Below are 15,063 nucleotides of genomic sequence, written 5' to 3' on the forward strand. Positions count from 1 at the left end.
ACTCAATCATGCCTATTTTTGTAACCAGTCTGGATTTTACTGCATTTAGTTATTAAATAGTAAAATGTTTCACCATGCATCTAAACATTTACTATCCAAATTAGTATTTTCTATTTTTGGTTAATTAACATTTGTGCATATGACTTGTTCTTGGGTAACAAAAAAACAACAACCACCCTCTCCTCTTCTTCCTCCATTCCTAAACAATTGCAATATTCAGGTGCTGTCCAACTTTCCTTCAATATTGTTCAAACAACGCCTATGGAATGCTTTAGTTTTCAAAGTTTCTAGTTTCATTTCATGTTGCTTGTAGTAGTCATAGTTATATTATATTTCTGTAACTAGTTTTATTTCTGAGTTTATTTCAGTAAAGTTTCATTGGCTGTCTTGACCCTTTGTGTTTCCTCCACTACAATTTGTTTAACTTGGACTGTTTGACATATAATAAAGCGTAAAAGCAGAATGGCGAGAAACTATGATCATTATATGTCACTGCCTCTGCACCTGTTCAGAAAAATATAAGAGATTTTAAATTTAAGACAAGTTGTTTTCCTTTTCCAATGTGAGGTTTGACAAGCACCCTACACATCCTCTTCTATCTTTATTTGATATAGTCCTTGTTATAGGACATACATATTTCACATGTTCCAGCATTTCTGTGTGTTTAGCTTGACAGATTTCAGTTAACCTTTGGTACTTGATGTGCATATGAAAATTTAAGAGATATCAATAATTTATAGTAACAACATTATTTTATAAATTATATATAAATATATAAATTAAGCTATCAATCAATTATCTTACTTTGAATTTCATTATCCTGTAGATATTTACCTTTTGACATATTTTTGAATATTTAAAATTGGCTGATTGTTATTAATTCATATAATATTTTCAGTAGTTGTCTTCTAAAATTAATAAAGTTAATGCATATTTCTATGTAATTGGGTCTTTCACATGCAGGGGTTATTTTTGATGAATTTTTGTTCAAAATAGAGACATTTTGAAATCAAATGGGAATGAATAAATTAATTAATATTTCCACTGCTTTTCAGTGAGAATTTGTCAGACATAGACTATATCTTAAAGTTTCATTTGCAATGAGTACAGATTAAATATATTCTTATTTAATTTTTTCAAGAAGGAAAAGGGAGGTTTAAAGAGTTAGATTTAATAAATGTTGCTTTTGACTTTGGTAAATGTTCTTCCAAGGTAAAGCAATTGTAAATTAATTTCCATATTTGACAAAGCTAACCCATTAATGTTAGTATACTAGTGAATGATTTAAAATATGCAAATTTCATTTATATAACTTGGAAAATCTGTACTTTATAATTAATGACTACTTTTAGCTACAACCCAGTGAAAAAAGAGCTCAATGACCAAATAATCTCTTCTGTGTCTGGATAAATTCCGAAAACATTACAGTACTTAATGAGGCCAAAATGAGAAAACAGCACCCTGTGGCCATAATCCAAGCAAAATCATGCACTCTTTAGTTTTCTTGATTCACAGGGTCTTAGGCATATATAACTGTATTTTGGACAATAGCTGGTAAATGATATTAGGCAAAAGTGTCTTTTAAAAAAAAATCCTGGCAAAATAGGATTGAGAGAGTTTTCCCCTCTCTTTCCCAGTCCCTTTAGAGCAGCTAAAGTTCCTTTCTGGCTAGTTGTCTAAATGATTAAGAATTTAGGTTAAGATTTGTGGTAATATTTCAAGTTGCAAATTGCAAAAATATGGTGAATTGCATTTTTAAAAACATCTTTAGTAATGTTTTGTAAGGCTCTTACAAAGATTAAACATGTTCCAGGTGTTTTGCTTCAGCAAAGAACAAGTACACCTTCCATTGAAACTTGTGTGAAATTGTTGGTTCTCCAGCTGCCAAAGTGAAGTTAAACAGATATGTTGGTCTGAAAATCACGCCAGCTGTTAGAGAGCTATGAGTGAGTCACAGGTGGGCCATGACAGCCAGGGTGAAACAGGGTCTTCTTATGCCCTCCCTCCTTTTCCTCCCATCTCCAACGCTTCGGGGGATTTGGAATAATAACTAAGAAAAATTGAGGTTTTCTCCAAATGGTAATTTAGTGATATCAGACTTTGATCACTGTGGGTTTTTGCTGGGATAAAAGCGAGGTGGTCAGAACATTACAGTCATATTTTACTTTTGTTAGTTATCATGTAAATAGACATCATATTCAGACCCAAGCATTTGTGCAATAATTGCTAATAGATTTTGGTGATTTTGCACTCCTGCTGATCATGTGCAGAATCTTTTAATCTTTTAAAAAACTGTTTTGCTTGATAGATTACAGAATTGCTTATTTTTAGCTCCAGAGATGGTTCTTCCATGCTACTTTGACAGACAGGTCCACAAACAAAATACTCTGAAGATGATAGTCTGTTGCATCTCTAATGTGCCTTTTCTGTTTCTGAATTTCAGTGTTATTTCTCGAAGTGTTGAAATATCAGCATATATCTATGTGTGGAACAACTATAGAATGATGGAACTACCATGGGATTCATCATGGACATGGTTTTTGACCTTCATTGGAGTAGATTTTGGATACTATTGGTTTCATCGTATGGCCCATGGTAAGATTTTTATGTAATTTCTTTTTTCCTTTTGAGAATGGTAAACATTTTGAGATGTTTTCTGAAGGGTTGCCAAGAAAGAAAAGTGAATAGTAACATAACTATATTGCTGTTAATTAAACAGTTGCTTTATGTCCAGAAAAAATAATTCTTGGATTATAATATAATACATGTATTTGTTATTCCTACATCAAAATTTTGTATTTTTCTACATACAGAATCTGCATTAAAACTACATTGATAACTAGATTTCTAATATTATTACATTGTAATTTTAACTGGATATATAATGTTAGTGTTGACAAGTAGCTTGAAGCTTAATCATAATTTTTCATTTAAAAGTTCTGTAATTTCATAAGTAATATAATGGAAAATTAGAATTGTTGTGTCATTTTTAGATTTCTTATTTACCTGGTGTATTATTAGTAAGTGGCGAAGTGACCTAGAGTTGAAGATGCCTACCTCCCGCTTGGAAGGTTCGGAGTTCAATTCTAGGTACCGGCAGATGTTTCTCTATCAGGGTGCAAGAGAAAATATCTGCTGCAAACTCTACATAGGCATCATGAAGGGCATCCAGCCAGTAAATGCTCAGCTCTACTCAGTCGCCCAGACTCCACCCCAAAACAAAGGGATTAAATGGTTGTAATTTTTTTTTTTTACAAATTGTGGTTGTGTTTTACAGTATAGTATAGGTATTTGAATAATCAGAAGGAGGAACAATCATTGCATTTTATCTGCCTGTTCCTTAGAGAAATTGAAAAAGGTTGCAAACACGTGCCTCATAATGCAGACCTTAGAAGCTAGATTGGGTTTTTTTTCATCAGTTGAATCAATTATCTAGCCAATTATCTTAGCTGCTCTAAGTGAGGGGTGTCAAACTCGATTTTATTGAGGGCTACATGTGTTTCACCTCAGGGGGTGGGGTGAGGGTGGCTGGGTAGGTATGGCCAGCTCAATGTCACTGATGTCGGGGGTGCCTGCAGTGGCCCGAGCACTCTGCCAGTGAAAACAGTCTCTCGAGTTCCATTTTTGCCTGCAATGGCCTCCTGCAACTCTCTGCCAGTGAAAACAGAGCTCCTGTGGCCTCCTGAGTTCTGTTTTCACTGGCAGAGGCACCGTGGCTTGGTCCTTCTGTTTCCATGGTGACCCCGCAGGCCAGATCTAAGGACCCCATGGACTGAGTCCAAACCCTGGGACTTGAGTTTGAAATCCCTGCTCTAAGTATCTAAGGTTTTTTTTGTCAGATTTTTCGTACATGGATTAAATAGTGTGTAACTTTGCTGATATCAGAAAATTAAGTCAATGCAGTAAATAGCGGTTCTTCTCTATAGAATCTACTTGGTTGCTCCAAATTAGTGGGGCATCTTCAATGAATTAGAATTTTCTTTATATAACAATTAATATATATAACAATTATTTGATTTTGTATGTGGAAAACATTGGAATAGCTTCTGAAAAATAATGAGAACATATGTTAAATTAATGCATTAATTAATGGAAGAATGGAATAGTCTTTCTGATTTTTTAAAGTTTTTATTTTAACATACTATAAACAATCCATCATCCATTAAACAGTGTGTCATCTGGGTACAGTGCCATAACAATTCAGATTTACAATCATATTCATTATTTATCTATTCCAGTTTAATACCAATACTGTAAATAGGTATTGTTTCTGATGGAAACAATGATAATAAAACAGAGGATGGTGTCAGAACCAGGTGAGTAGAAGGTCAGGAGTTTCTGAGTTAAGTAGAAGAGGAAGGAGGTAATCTGACATACAGCAATGCTATGGGGAGGAACTTGATTTAGGGAGTGGGTGGGTGGGATGTCAGGAAATGCATGGAGATGAGACGATAATATAATGGGGAGGGGAATATTCATCATAAGAAGTAGCCAAGTTTGGTGTGTGGGTGTGAGAGAGACTGGGGATATGCTTCATAAACAACAGCAATAGCTGACTTGGCAGCCTTGGATTTGTCCTTCTGAAAACCTCAGATTTTCATTTTGGGAAGCATAACATTCATATCAAGATATATGAATATATATCATATCGAACACAAAATTCTGTCCACCAAACTCATTCTGACAGAAGGAAAATCCATACTGTGTAGCAAAAGTGCCTTGAAAGCTGAAAGTTGTGAAAGTCTTTGTTTCAGTTAGATAACTTTGCTGTATCCAGTGTGATTTTTCTAAGATTCCAATAGAGTAATATGACATTGGCAACATTTATTTCTTCAAGTATTTCTTTTTTATTGCCTTTTTAAAAAAAACTGTGATGAAGACTAACAAAAGCAGCTCATCTTGCCATTTCCTTATTTTCCTATCAATGCGGGGTCGAGCAAAGAACATAATAATATACTGAGCATGGAAAGAAGCACAAATTGAACACTGTATATATTCTGTCTCTAAATTGGAGAGGATCATATCCAGATGTCTGGTTTTTTGCTTTCAACCTGTATCACTGGATGGATGCCAGTTAGCAAGTGGAACAAGCTTGTGCCATCATATTTGTATACAGTCTGGAAAACTCTCTTGAAATAATACCCCTTTTTATAAGAACATGAATAATAGCAGAGTATAAAAGCTTTGCTATCTCCATTCTGTTTAATCTTTTATAATAGCCAGGAAGATTCACAAAATTTAACAAGAAGACAATAGCTTCCTTTCATTTCCCAAAAGCTAGTAGTTAAACAGACTGATCTTCCATACATTCATTTAATCATCTTTGGAAATGCTCTAAACCAGGGGTCCCCAATCACCAGTCTGGCCAATGTATGCCAGAAACTGGGCCACACAAACAAGTGAAACCCTATCCACACGCAAAACTACCTAGAAAACTCTTTCCTTGAAACTGCTCCCTAGTATCCAAAAGGTTGGGGGACGCTGCTCTAAACTATTGACAAGCACCACAAAATTGGAAATTTTGGCAAATAAAGAAGGACTTGTGGCTAGAAAAACTATCTAAAATATTCTGTTTTAAGCAATTATTAAAGCGGAGTGATCTAGTCTGATTATTGTCAAAATAATTATGAATAAAATAGAAACAAAGGTATCTATAAAACTGAATCATATATAATGAATCATTACCTGGAAATGTGGAGATATTATAATAGAGGAATATTTTCTATGGATTTTTGGAAAACTAAGGATTATACAATTACAAGTCCATCCTTTCACCTGAAGGTACTGAATAACTGACCCATTACATAAACTGTAATTTTTATAAAGTGGAATAAATACTTCATAACACTGCAATCTACTTTAAGAATGATCAGTATTTGATCTTCAAGCTGAAGTTAGGAAAAAGTGGCTAAAAAAATTAAGATAAATAGTCCAAAACAAAATTACAAAAACTCAATTAAATAAAATCCAATCCAAACAAAAATTTCAACTCTTCTTTTTCTTTGTCATAAATCATCTCTGAAGAGACTTTTCAGCAAGTCTTCTTAAGATCTCCAGCTCAATATTCCCCAAGTATTCAAACTTGACAGGATGGCTTCAAGATAATATCCTGGTGCTATTCTTGCATAGGCTTTGTAGTATTACATGTTATGCTCTATAAAATTTGTTTTTGCTATGGATGTTTAAATTAAATTTTGTGCAGTTAATTCTGGTGCTTATACATTAAATCAGGTTTTCAGAGGCCAAAATGTTTTTATTCAAAAATATATGTTTCCCCATTAATACTAAAGCATTTCTTGGATGATACAATTTTCAATTGGGTCCTGAAACAAATTGATAACAAATGTAACAATTTTAGAATTACAGTTAGCCTGTAGTGATAGGAATTATATGTCAGCAGTCTAGTTGCAGCATTCTGGACCACCTTAAGCTTCTGAGTTGCCTCCAAAGACTGCCCAACACAGCACATTACAGCAGTCCAACTGCTTTGGGATCAATGCATGAAGTACCATCACCAAATCAGTTTATACTTCAGTCAAAGACAAGTGCAGGTCTTTCTAGATACAACTTCCTTTTCTTCTTCTTAAAGTGTTAGAAGACTCTCAAATTATGAACTCCTCATTTTAGGGGATATGATCCTGCCAAGAGTAATTATTGCAGCCAGTGATATCAAACATCTTGTCAGGTTTCCGAAAGATGCCCTAATTGATTCATGAGTTGACACATCTATTGTAATAAATTGAGCTTTGGATCCGTTTAATTTCAGCTTGTTTTGATCCATCCTTGGTTTTGTTAATATACAAAGGTTCAGCCTGAGAGATTCATATATAAATGACTATCATCTGCTTATAATTCTAGGATAACTAACAAATATTCTTTGTCAGCAAATTCATATAGATATTAGATAGAATATTGTAAAGAAAATTTCTGAGCCCTGATACTCTCCCCACTGGAACAAGCAGGTTCTTCACTATGCCCCGTAGATGGGAACCACTCCCATTCATGTAGGAGTTGATTTCTATATCTGAGATGCTCCAGCAAGATATTCTGGTATTGAATGCTGTCCAGTGATTTGAATGTAGTTCAAATTAGGAAACTTCTGTTAAAGTAAACATATTTAATGGGAAAAATCTATCCTGATTTTCCAGTCTGAATGCAGGCTACATTTCAGTGTGAGAACATCAGCAGAAACAATCAAAACTATGAAAGTGACTTTTCAGGATGCTTTGAAGACTATAGAAAGCTTGGTGATTCTATCTGCTAGTAAATGTTCAAAATATAGAAACAAATAATTTGTGAGGTTAGGATGCACAAATTAATTAGCATTTTGTATGCCTCGCCCTCCCTTCATTCTTAATCCAGCCATTGAAGCTTTTGAAAAAGAACCTTCACAATTGTATTAATCATTAGAGCTCTCTGAAAATAACAAAGCTTATACAATTTTCAGAAAACAGTATTGTTATCCCAGTACCCTTGCAGTGTATAGTAATACTGTGGTCATAAATATATACAATGATGATAACCAGAAATGACTGCTCTGGGCAAGTTCTCGTAAAGGGATTTGTTTTGTGTTATTGCTAGTACAGATGAAACCCTCCCTTAACCTGCCTTTTAGTGATTTGAGCTGTCACCAAGTAGAGGACCTAGATTCCCTGGAAAAAGTCAGAATACACAGAGGGATTTCAAGGGTACAATAGGCAGCTTGTTTTCTATGAAATCTAATTCAATGAAGCTGTGTCTACAGGAAAATGCATAATATGCTACACTTATGGTAGTAATCTAGCTTCATGCTAGCATCTTACTGTAACTAAGTGCAAAAAATAATTGTATCTGGGAAAGAAAACGGGGAATTTGGCGTGCCAAATTTACCCACAGAAGCAGAGATCTACATAGAGTGTCTGTCTTCATGTCAGGCACAGCAATAAATCTAGACACCTCGACCTATACACAGGAACTGGCTTAGAGAAGTTCATGGACATGATATGGTTAGATACGTTATTTTATTACAAGGAAATAAAACTGTATATGCAGCAAAGATCTGGATGCTGTCGGAAACAGAAATTAAATCATGTATGCATGACTGTGTATTTGCTACAGAATGTATATTCTAATCCTTTTTCTACCACTCTGTCAAAACAATTGAAAGTGTCCATTTATGTTTCAATTTACATTACTTGCTTAGTGTTAACCTAGCAGTTCTGTCTTGTCTGATAACTGCTGATCCCTGGCTGACCAGCATCATGACATGCAAAATGGCAGTATAAATGGCAGTATACTTCCCTTAGTTGTATGTATTATTTATAAATAATTCATTTTCTTTGTGAAGTGAACATTTCTGTGTCATGACAAGAATGCAGCAATCTTTTATCTATAAGCAACACTGCAAAGCCTCCTTATTCAGCCCTAATCAACAAAATTCTAATTTTGATCAAATAAACTAATTTTATATTACTTTTGCCTTCAAAATTCTCGATCTTTGTTTCCTACCAAAAAATCTTGGAACTTGATTTGTTTTAACTTCTTTTATTGTTCATACTCACAAAATCTTCAAACATTTAGAAGCCTCTTTCATAATCCATAGAAAAATTATTCAAATCTTGCTTTTAATTTTTTATCTGTACATCTTGTTTAATTATGAAGACATGTTGTATGTCCACTGTGGCCTCTTTTTTCATATTATTCTTGTAGTCTGTATTTGTCAAATCAATCTTTTCAGGTAAAATTTGTTTCTCCTTTATAATGTCTTTAAAATACAATCTTTCTATATGGGAGTTACTCTTAAAAGTTACTAGAAATCTTGAGTTTTTTCTTGTTCTGTCATGAATACAATCTTCAAAATCTTATCCTCTCATGTTCTTTTTTTAAAAAAAATCAAAACAGTAGCATTTTCTTATTGAAAGGATTCTTATAATTGATTCCAAAGTCTTATTTCAAATCTATCTGAATCATTGGTTCATTTAATTTTCCACAATCCAAGTTCTAATCATCTTTTTGCTATTTATTGCAAAAGATTATTTGTTAAAGTCCTTAAATTTGTATGTAAAACTTCTTTCAGTAAGAATTGAGGGAATTCATCCAGTGTTTTCAAACTTGTGGGTCCAAATGTTTCTAATAGCTGCAAAGTAGTTAACAAGAAATTTCCAAAGGTAATTTGAAAAGAACATATTGAAATCCAGTGTAGTTAAAGATGCCAACTGGATTAATCAAGATAACTATTGCCTTAACTTCAAAGAGCTCTAAATCCATTGAAGACTCCTCTTTTGCATTCTTCTTGCAAGGGACAATTATCCAAGGCACTTATGGTCAATTTCAAATCTCTTATCTAAATAGGAATTATGAAGAGAGTCTACCTGCTGGCTCGTCATTCCATTGTCGTTGTCAGCTGTACTCTTCAGTTTGCCATTTTCTCCAGAAGTCTGTACATCTCAGTTCTTATTAACTGGTAAAAGATGTTGAAAACCATATCTGTATATTTACACATTACAATTTTGGAAATGGCTATTAATTCCTAGTGATGCATTTTTTAAACAATTTTTTTTAAACTCAGTTGTCTAATGAAATTTAATTAATATAATATATTTCTTGTGTGGCCTTTGGAATTAATATGCATAGTCTTAAAACCACAATACAAATACTTCAGACTGCTTATATTTATACTTATTGGCATCCTAGGGAAAAAAGTAAAGTTCAGATTATAAAACTTGGACAAAAAAGAAGGTAATTTTTTCTTTTTTCCCTTGGGGTGAATCTCAGCTGAAATAACTGACAATCTCTGGAATTACAGAAGGAAATGATGAGCTAAGATGAATATCCAGATGTTTGCTAGCCAGATGTATAATGTTACATTCTGGAAGACAATGTTATACCTGTATCTTCCGACAGGAAGATGTAGATACAACTTTTTTTTAAAAAAAAATCTCTGTATTCTTGATTTTGAGAAAAAAAAGTATCTGCATTTCTAAGAAATTTACAGATTGTTAAAAATAAGCTTGTAACAAATTTGAATAAGTCAGTGTAGGAATTAGTGTTGCAATAATAATAGCATCTTAATATCCTTAGTCCCTTATTTTAAATTTATAAGAGGCTAAGCTTCTAATCTATTTCCATCTTTAGAAAATAGGTATACTATTAATTCACATTCTTATGGTCATTTTCCATGTTTCATGCTATTTATTTATTTATCTGGAAAGTATGTCTCTTCCGTTTTCACACATCCACACCATTTTGCTCATTTACTTAGTATTTGTTTCTGTTTCATTTCAAATACATTATTTGAAGCAGATGTCTTATTATTCAGTAAAAGTTAAGCTCACAATGAAAGAATACATCCTTAGGTTATTCAACCTTTAATTTAGCATTGTATGCTATTGAGAAGTTTGTAATTTATTTCTTAAAGATTTGATCTATTTTTACACTTATCCTAGTAGGAAACACTATTGCTGAGCTTAAATGAAAACTGTTATATAACATTCCTATTCAAAAAAAATCCTTCTTTTGGTGATATTTAGGAGCTGGATGTGTATAGATTGTGTCAATTCAGATTAGGGATTTTCTGTTGGATTTGCCTCATCAGAATGGTTGGTTGATTGTCATATAGATTAAGTGGCCTGGATGGTTTTTATGTTGAATGATAATCATTTGCATATTTGTTGCACCCAGAAGTTTATAATGAATTGTTTATATCCGTTAAAGTTTTATAAACTTTAATAATATATTCATTTTAAAATTAAATAAATGTTCTAAATTATGATGTTCTACAATTCATTAGATACTGTACTAAGATACTAACTGATTTATTGTCTACTTGATTGCAGTGTGCTATAATTCATCTATCCAATCTAGTTTTGGATTTACCAAAAACAGTCCCCTAGCAACAGTCTGGATGAGTCCATACAGTTTTCTTTGCACAACTTTTGCTACTGATTTTCAATTACTACCTTTCTTTTGTACCAGGGTGTCTACAAAATCTGCTTGTCAGCATAGTGCCTAGGGCAGTAGTACAATTTGCAGTCTCTTGGTTATATCTTGATGTCTTAAACCATTGCACCAAAATGGCTCTGAAATAGGTACTAATCATTCTAAGTAATAAGTAGCTACGATGAGGTAAAGGTTCCCCTCACATATATGTGCTAGTTGTTCCCGACTCTAGGGGGTAGTGCTCACCTCCGTTTCAAAGCCGAAGAGCCAGCCCTGTCCAAAGATGTCTCTATGTTATGTGGCTGGCATGACTAAATGGTGCATGGAATGCTGTTACCTTCCCACCAAAGGTGTTTCCTATTTTTCTTCTTGCATTTTTACATGCTTTTGAACTGCTAGATTGGCAGAAGCTGGGACAAGTAACGGGAGCTTACTTAGTTACCTGATGCTAGGGATTCAAACTGCCAACCTTTCTGATCAACAAGCTTTTTGAGTGTCTTAGCCACTGAACCACCGCGTCCCTAGTAGCTACCATAGCAATGGTAAAATATCCCCTACAGAAGTATATTTTGTGGAATAAATATATTGTGACCAAGGATTAATTAAGTTATGCAGGATTCAATTAGATCACCATTTTAGATCACTGATCTAAATGATGATCACGGATCACCATTCAATTAGATCACTGATTTTAGTTGCACACAATTTATTCTTAAAGTGTGCCATCTGTTTGAAACAAGGGAAAGAATTAGCATCATTTCAACTTTTTAACATGTAGTAACCCTAGGAATGTGAAATTAAAACTGTAGCGGGAAGCAGTTGAAACAAAGTACAGAAAGAAAGCTATGTCTTGCAGTTTTGTCCATTGTTATATTATTGCAGAGTCCCACAAGCAAGTCTAACATGACCGGTACAAAACTTCACATCCTGACTCTTTTGATTCTTTTGTTTGCCCTCCAACCTGCACGACCAGGAACTCTCAGTTGAAAAAGATTTATGAAGCCCTCACTTGCAGGGTCAGCCTTGTTATATCATCAGAAAGGCTCCTTCGTAAAAATAATAACATCCATCCACAGCTCTGTAGGGTGGCCTTTCTTGGTATCAGTGTTCTCTGTTTGTCTTAACAATCTGTGCACACAACGGCTTCCCCCCTTCCAATTCCAAGGAGGACGTCCATCATTCTTTTAGGCACAGTAGCTCCAGCTCTTGTTATCTGTCAGCCCTGAGTCATCCAAGGTAATTGATATATTGGAAAGTTGCTAGGAATTTCGGAAGGGTGGGACCAAAAATTATAAGGAGATTTAATATATATTTGGAAGTTCCATATTGATTTCTATTAGCCCTTAATTGCTACATGCAAACATAAACAAAAACTTACAGATCTAGTGCCTATAATAATTTCTTCATCAAACTGCTAACTTTATTGTACTTCAGTTTAATAATTTAACTTAACCAACCCTTGTTGTTTATATCTATTTCCCAAAAGGTAAATAGAAAATTTAATATTCATACATATTTACACTTCACAATATCCTTTGATTTATAATAACTTTATAACTTCTTTTTTTCTCCAATCCTCATTTAAAAATTTCTTTGTCTACTGTATAGAGAGCTTAAGCTTCAATAAAACACACACACACACACACACACACACACACACACACACTCACTCACTCACTTCTGGGTACTTAGCCAGACATTGTTAAGAGTTAATATTCCCTCTTCTTTGTCAAGAGTCATGGGATTTCTAACATCCGCAGAATAGACAGGAACTTGGGTTCATGCCTTAAATAAAGGATTAATTTTTCCATCACATAATCTATAGTGCAATTACTAGTAAAAAAGCAATATTTAAATACAATAAATCGAGCAATCTGCAAGCATTTTTTTCCGGTAGGACACAACCCATGAAGTTAAAAAGACATGTGGAATTTCCATCATGTGAATATATAGAATTAACCAAAACTGGATAGGTGGCCAGGTCTTAAAGATGGAAGGGTAGACAAAGGAATTATGGAAATGTTTGAAACCCATATAATTAAGTCTTACAGCTTTTTTAATAGCTCTTCTGTTTCCGGGCTGTTCATTGGCTTCTATATTTAATGCATAATGGATGCTCCAGAGCATACTGGTAGTTTCTTGCCAGGTATATTGTGTGCTGATGAGTAGGGTTAACAATTTTTTCTCTTGTATAAAGAAAGAGTTGTTCCGGTGTAACTAAAGAACAGACTATATATTTGCTGGAAGCACATTTTATGATGTTTGCTGAGAAATAAAGGAAGAAGAAACAACTAAATTATACTTCTGCAACTTATGCTCCAATAAAGTTCATCCCATTTGGTGATGAAAACCTCTTTCAGGGTAACATTAATTGAAAACAAATGTCATTCAACCTAGATTCAATCTAAATTGTTATATGTTAATTTAATGCAAGAATTATTTCAATATTGACCTAAATTGGTAAGACCTTCTGGATCCAAATATTACCCATTGTTGCTCGTTTGAAGAAGAATCTATACAAGATAATAGCAATTACTCTTTGCCCAAACCTTCAAACTGTTTTGTTATTGAACCAAGATATACAACTGAGAGAAACTCATTTCTCCCAGAGCCTTCATTTTAATTTAGTTGTACATGGAAAATAGCTTTCTTATTTGGATCATAATGGAGGGTAAATTATGTGGATTTCAAATATAGCTTTAGGGTTGTGTTTTTTTTAAAAAAAGAAAAACTAAATAATTTTTTTTAAAAAACAAGCTGGCTCAGCCAAACCCCATTGATGTATGCTGGTTTAGTTTTACGAAACCAGATGAATGCAACTACATTGAAACAGATCAATATTTTTTATTTCATTAAGAGCAAATTAAAATGCAAATTATGCTGTCCTAGCATAAGTTATTTATTTTTATTCATTTGATTTATAAAACTGTTCATCTCAACACTTGGGGTGACATACATCTTTAAAACAAAATTAAAAGAAACAAAGTGAAAAACAATAAAATAATCAGTTAAAATAATAATGGGTACTACTAAAATTTAATAAGGTAAATAATTTAAAAAGTAAATTGTACAGTTTGATTTCAGAAGCTTAGCTTTCAAAGTTGGACAGCAAACAGTCTTGCCACTAGTGTTGACAGTATCTGACGTGACCAGAATCTCAATTCCAATGGTGGTTTTGCTTGGCTGGATTGAATAATTACATTCCTTAAGTTTTTTGCATTGCATTGACTATGCTGGTGACAAGAACTAGTCAACAGGCTGAAAGTTGCCACTATTCAGCATATTGCTCGCATGTGTTAAATTGTACTGTTTTTCTTTTTTCCTGCCAAGGACTTCAAATATTTTATTAGAAGAGTTCTATAGGAATAAATTTAGGAAACAGCAAACAGTAAAAAAATTCCATTGTATTTTTCTTCCTTCTCTTTCAGTTGTTGCTTAATTTATTTCAATTACTAATATTCTAATAGATTCTTTTCCAGTGTTTTAAAAACATTCACATTTTCAACAGAAGCAATGGTATTCCATCTTGTAAATGAGAATTAAATAAAGTACACAATATTACAAGACAACCAATCTTTCTGCTACACAATAATATCTTATGGCAGCTAATTAGCATGGTCAAGAGGACTATTGCCATATAGCTAAGTTGAGTGGATGTCCTAGAGAGATGGGGGAAGTAAAGTTGAGGGCAGAACCAAATGGGACTCCAGAGGCAGCATAACTTGCAAAAGACAAATGGAAGTGTTTGATTTAGTTTGCAATGAAGAAAAAGAATGAAGACATTTAAGAAACCTCTCTCCTCTCCTTAATAGATTAGGCATAATGGGGCACTACCTGCAGAAATATTTTCTTGGAAATATTCACTTTTTTCATACTACCAAAAAAAAAAAAAGGACAATGACAAGAGACCAATAAGAGATCTAGAGAAGAGATTAAGTTTAGTTCTAGCAATGGGAATAAGAAATAACCAAGAGAGAAGTCAAATACATCGATAAATTATATGCAGAAATATAATTTGAAGAAATATTTCAGACATGACCCTTCCTTGGAGAGCTGACATCAAGCTTTAAAGTTTCAGTGGGATTTCCCCTCTCTCCCTTTATCTTCATGAAAATTAGGGAAGGTCATGTGTCTAAAATGCTTCTT

General features: G+C 33.5%; 1 protein-coding gene across 2 annotated transcripts in view; it reads left to right on the forward strand.

Annotated features, from left to right (window-relative positions):
- The window catches only part of AGMO (alkylglycerol monooxygenase), a 148,853-nt gene that overhangs the window by 11,284 nt on the left and 122,506 nt on the right, over nt 1–15,063 (forward strand). For both annotated transcript variants that reach the window (XR_014173536.1, XM_081932176.1), the window contains exon 3: nt 2,444–2,595. Coding sequence is in view for 1 of the 2 variants with exons in the window: in XM_081932176.1 (XP_081788302.1) it covers nt 2,444–2,595 (152 nt within the window). In the remaining variant the exon portion in view is untranslated. The remainder of the gene's footprint in view (nt 1–2,443; nt 2,596–15,063) is intronic.

This window comes from Natrix helvetica (genome assembly GCF_964273705.1).
Source record: "Natrix helvetica genome assembly, chromosome: Z".
Classification (NCBI taxonomy): Eukaryota; Metazoa; Chordata; class Lepidosauria; order Squamata; family Natricidae; genus Natrix; species Natrix helvetica.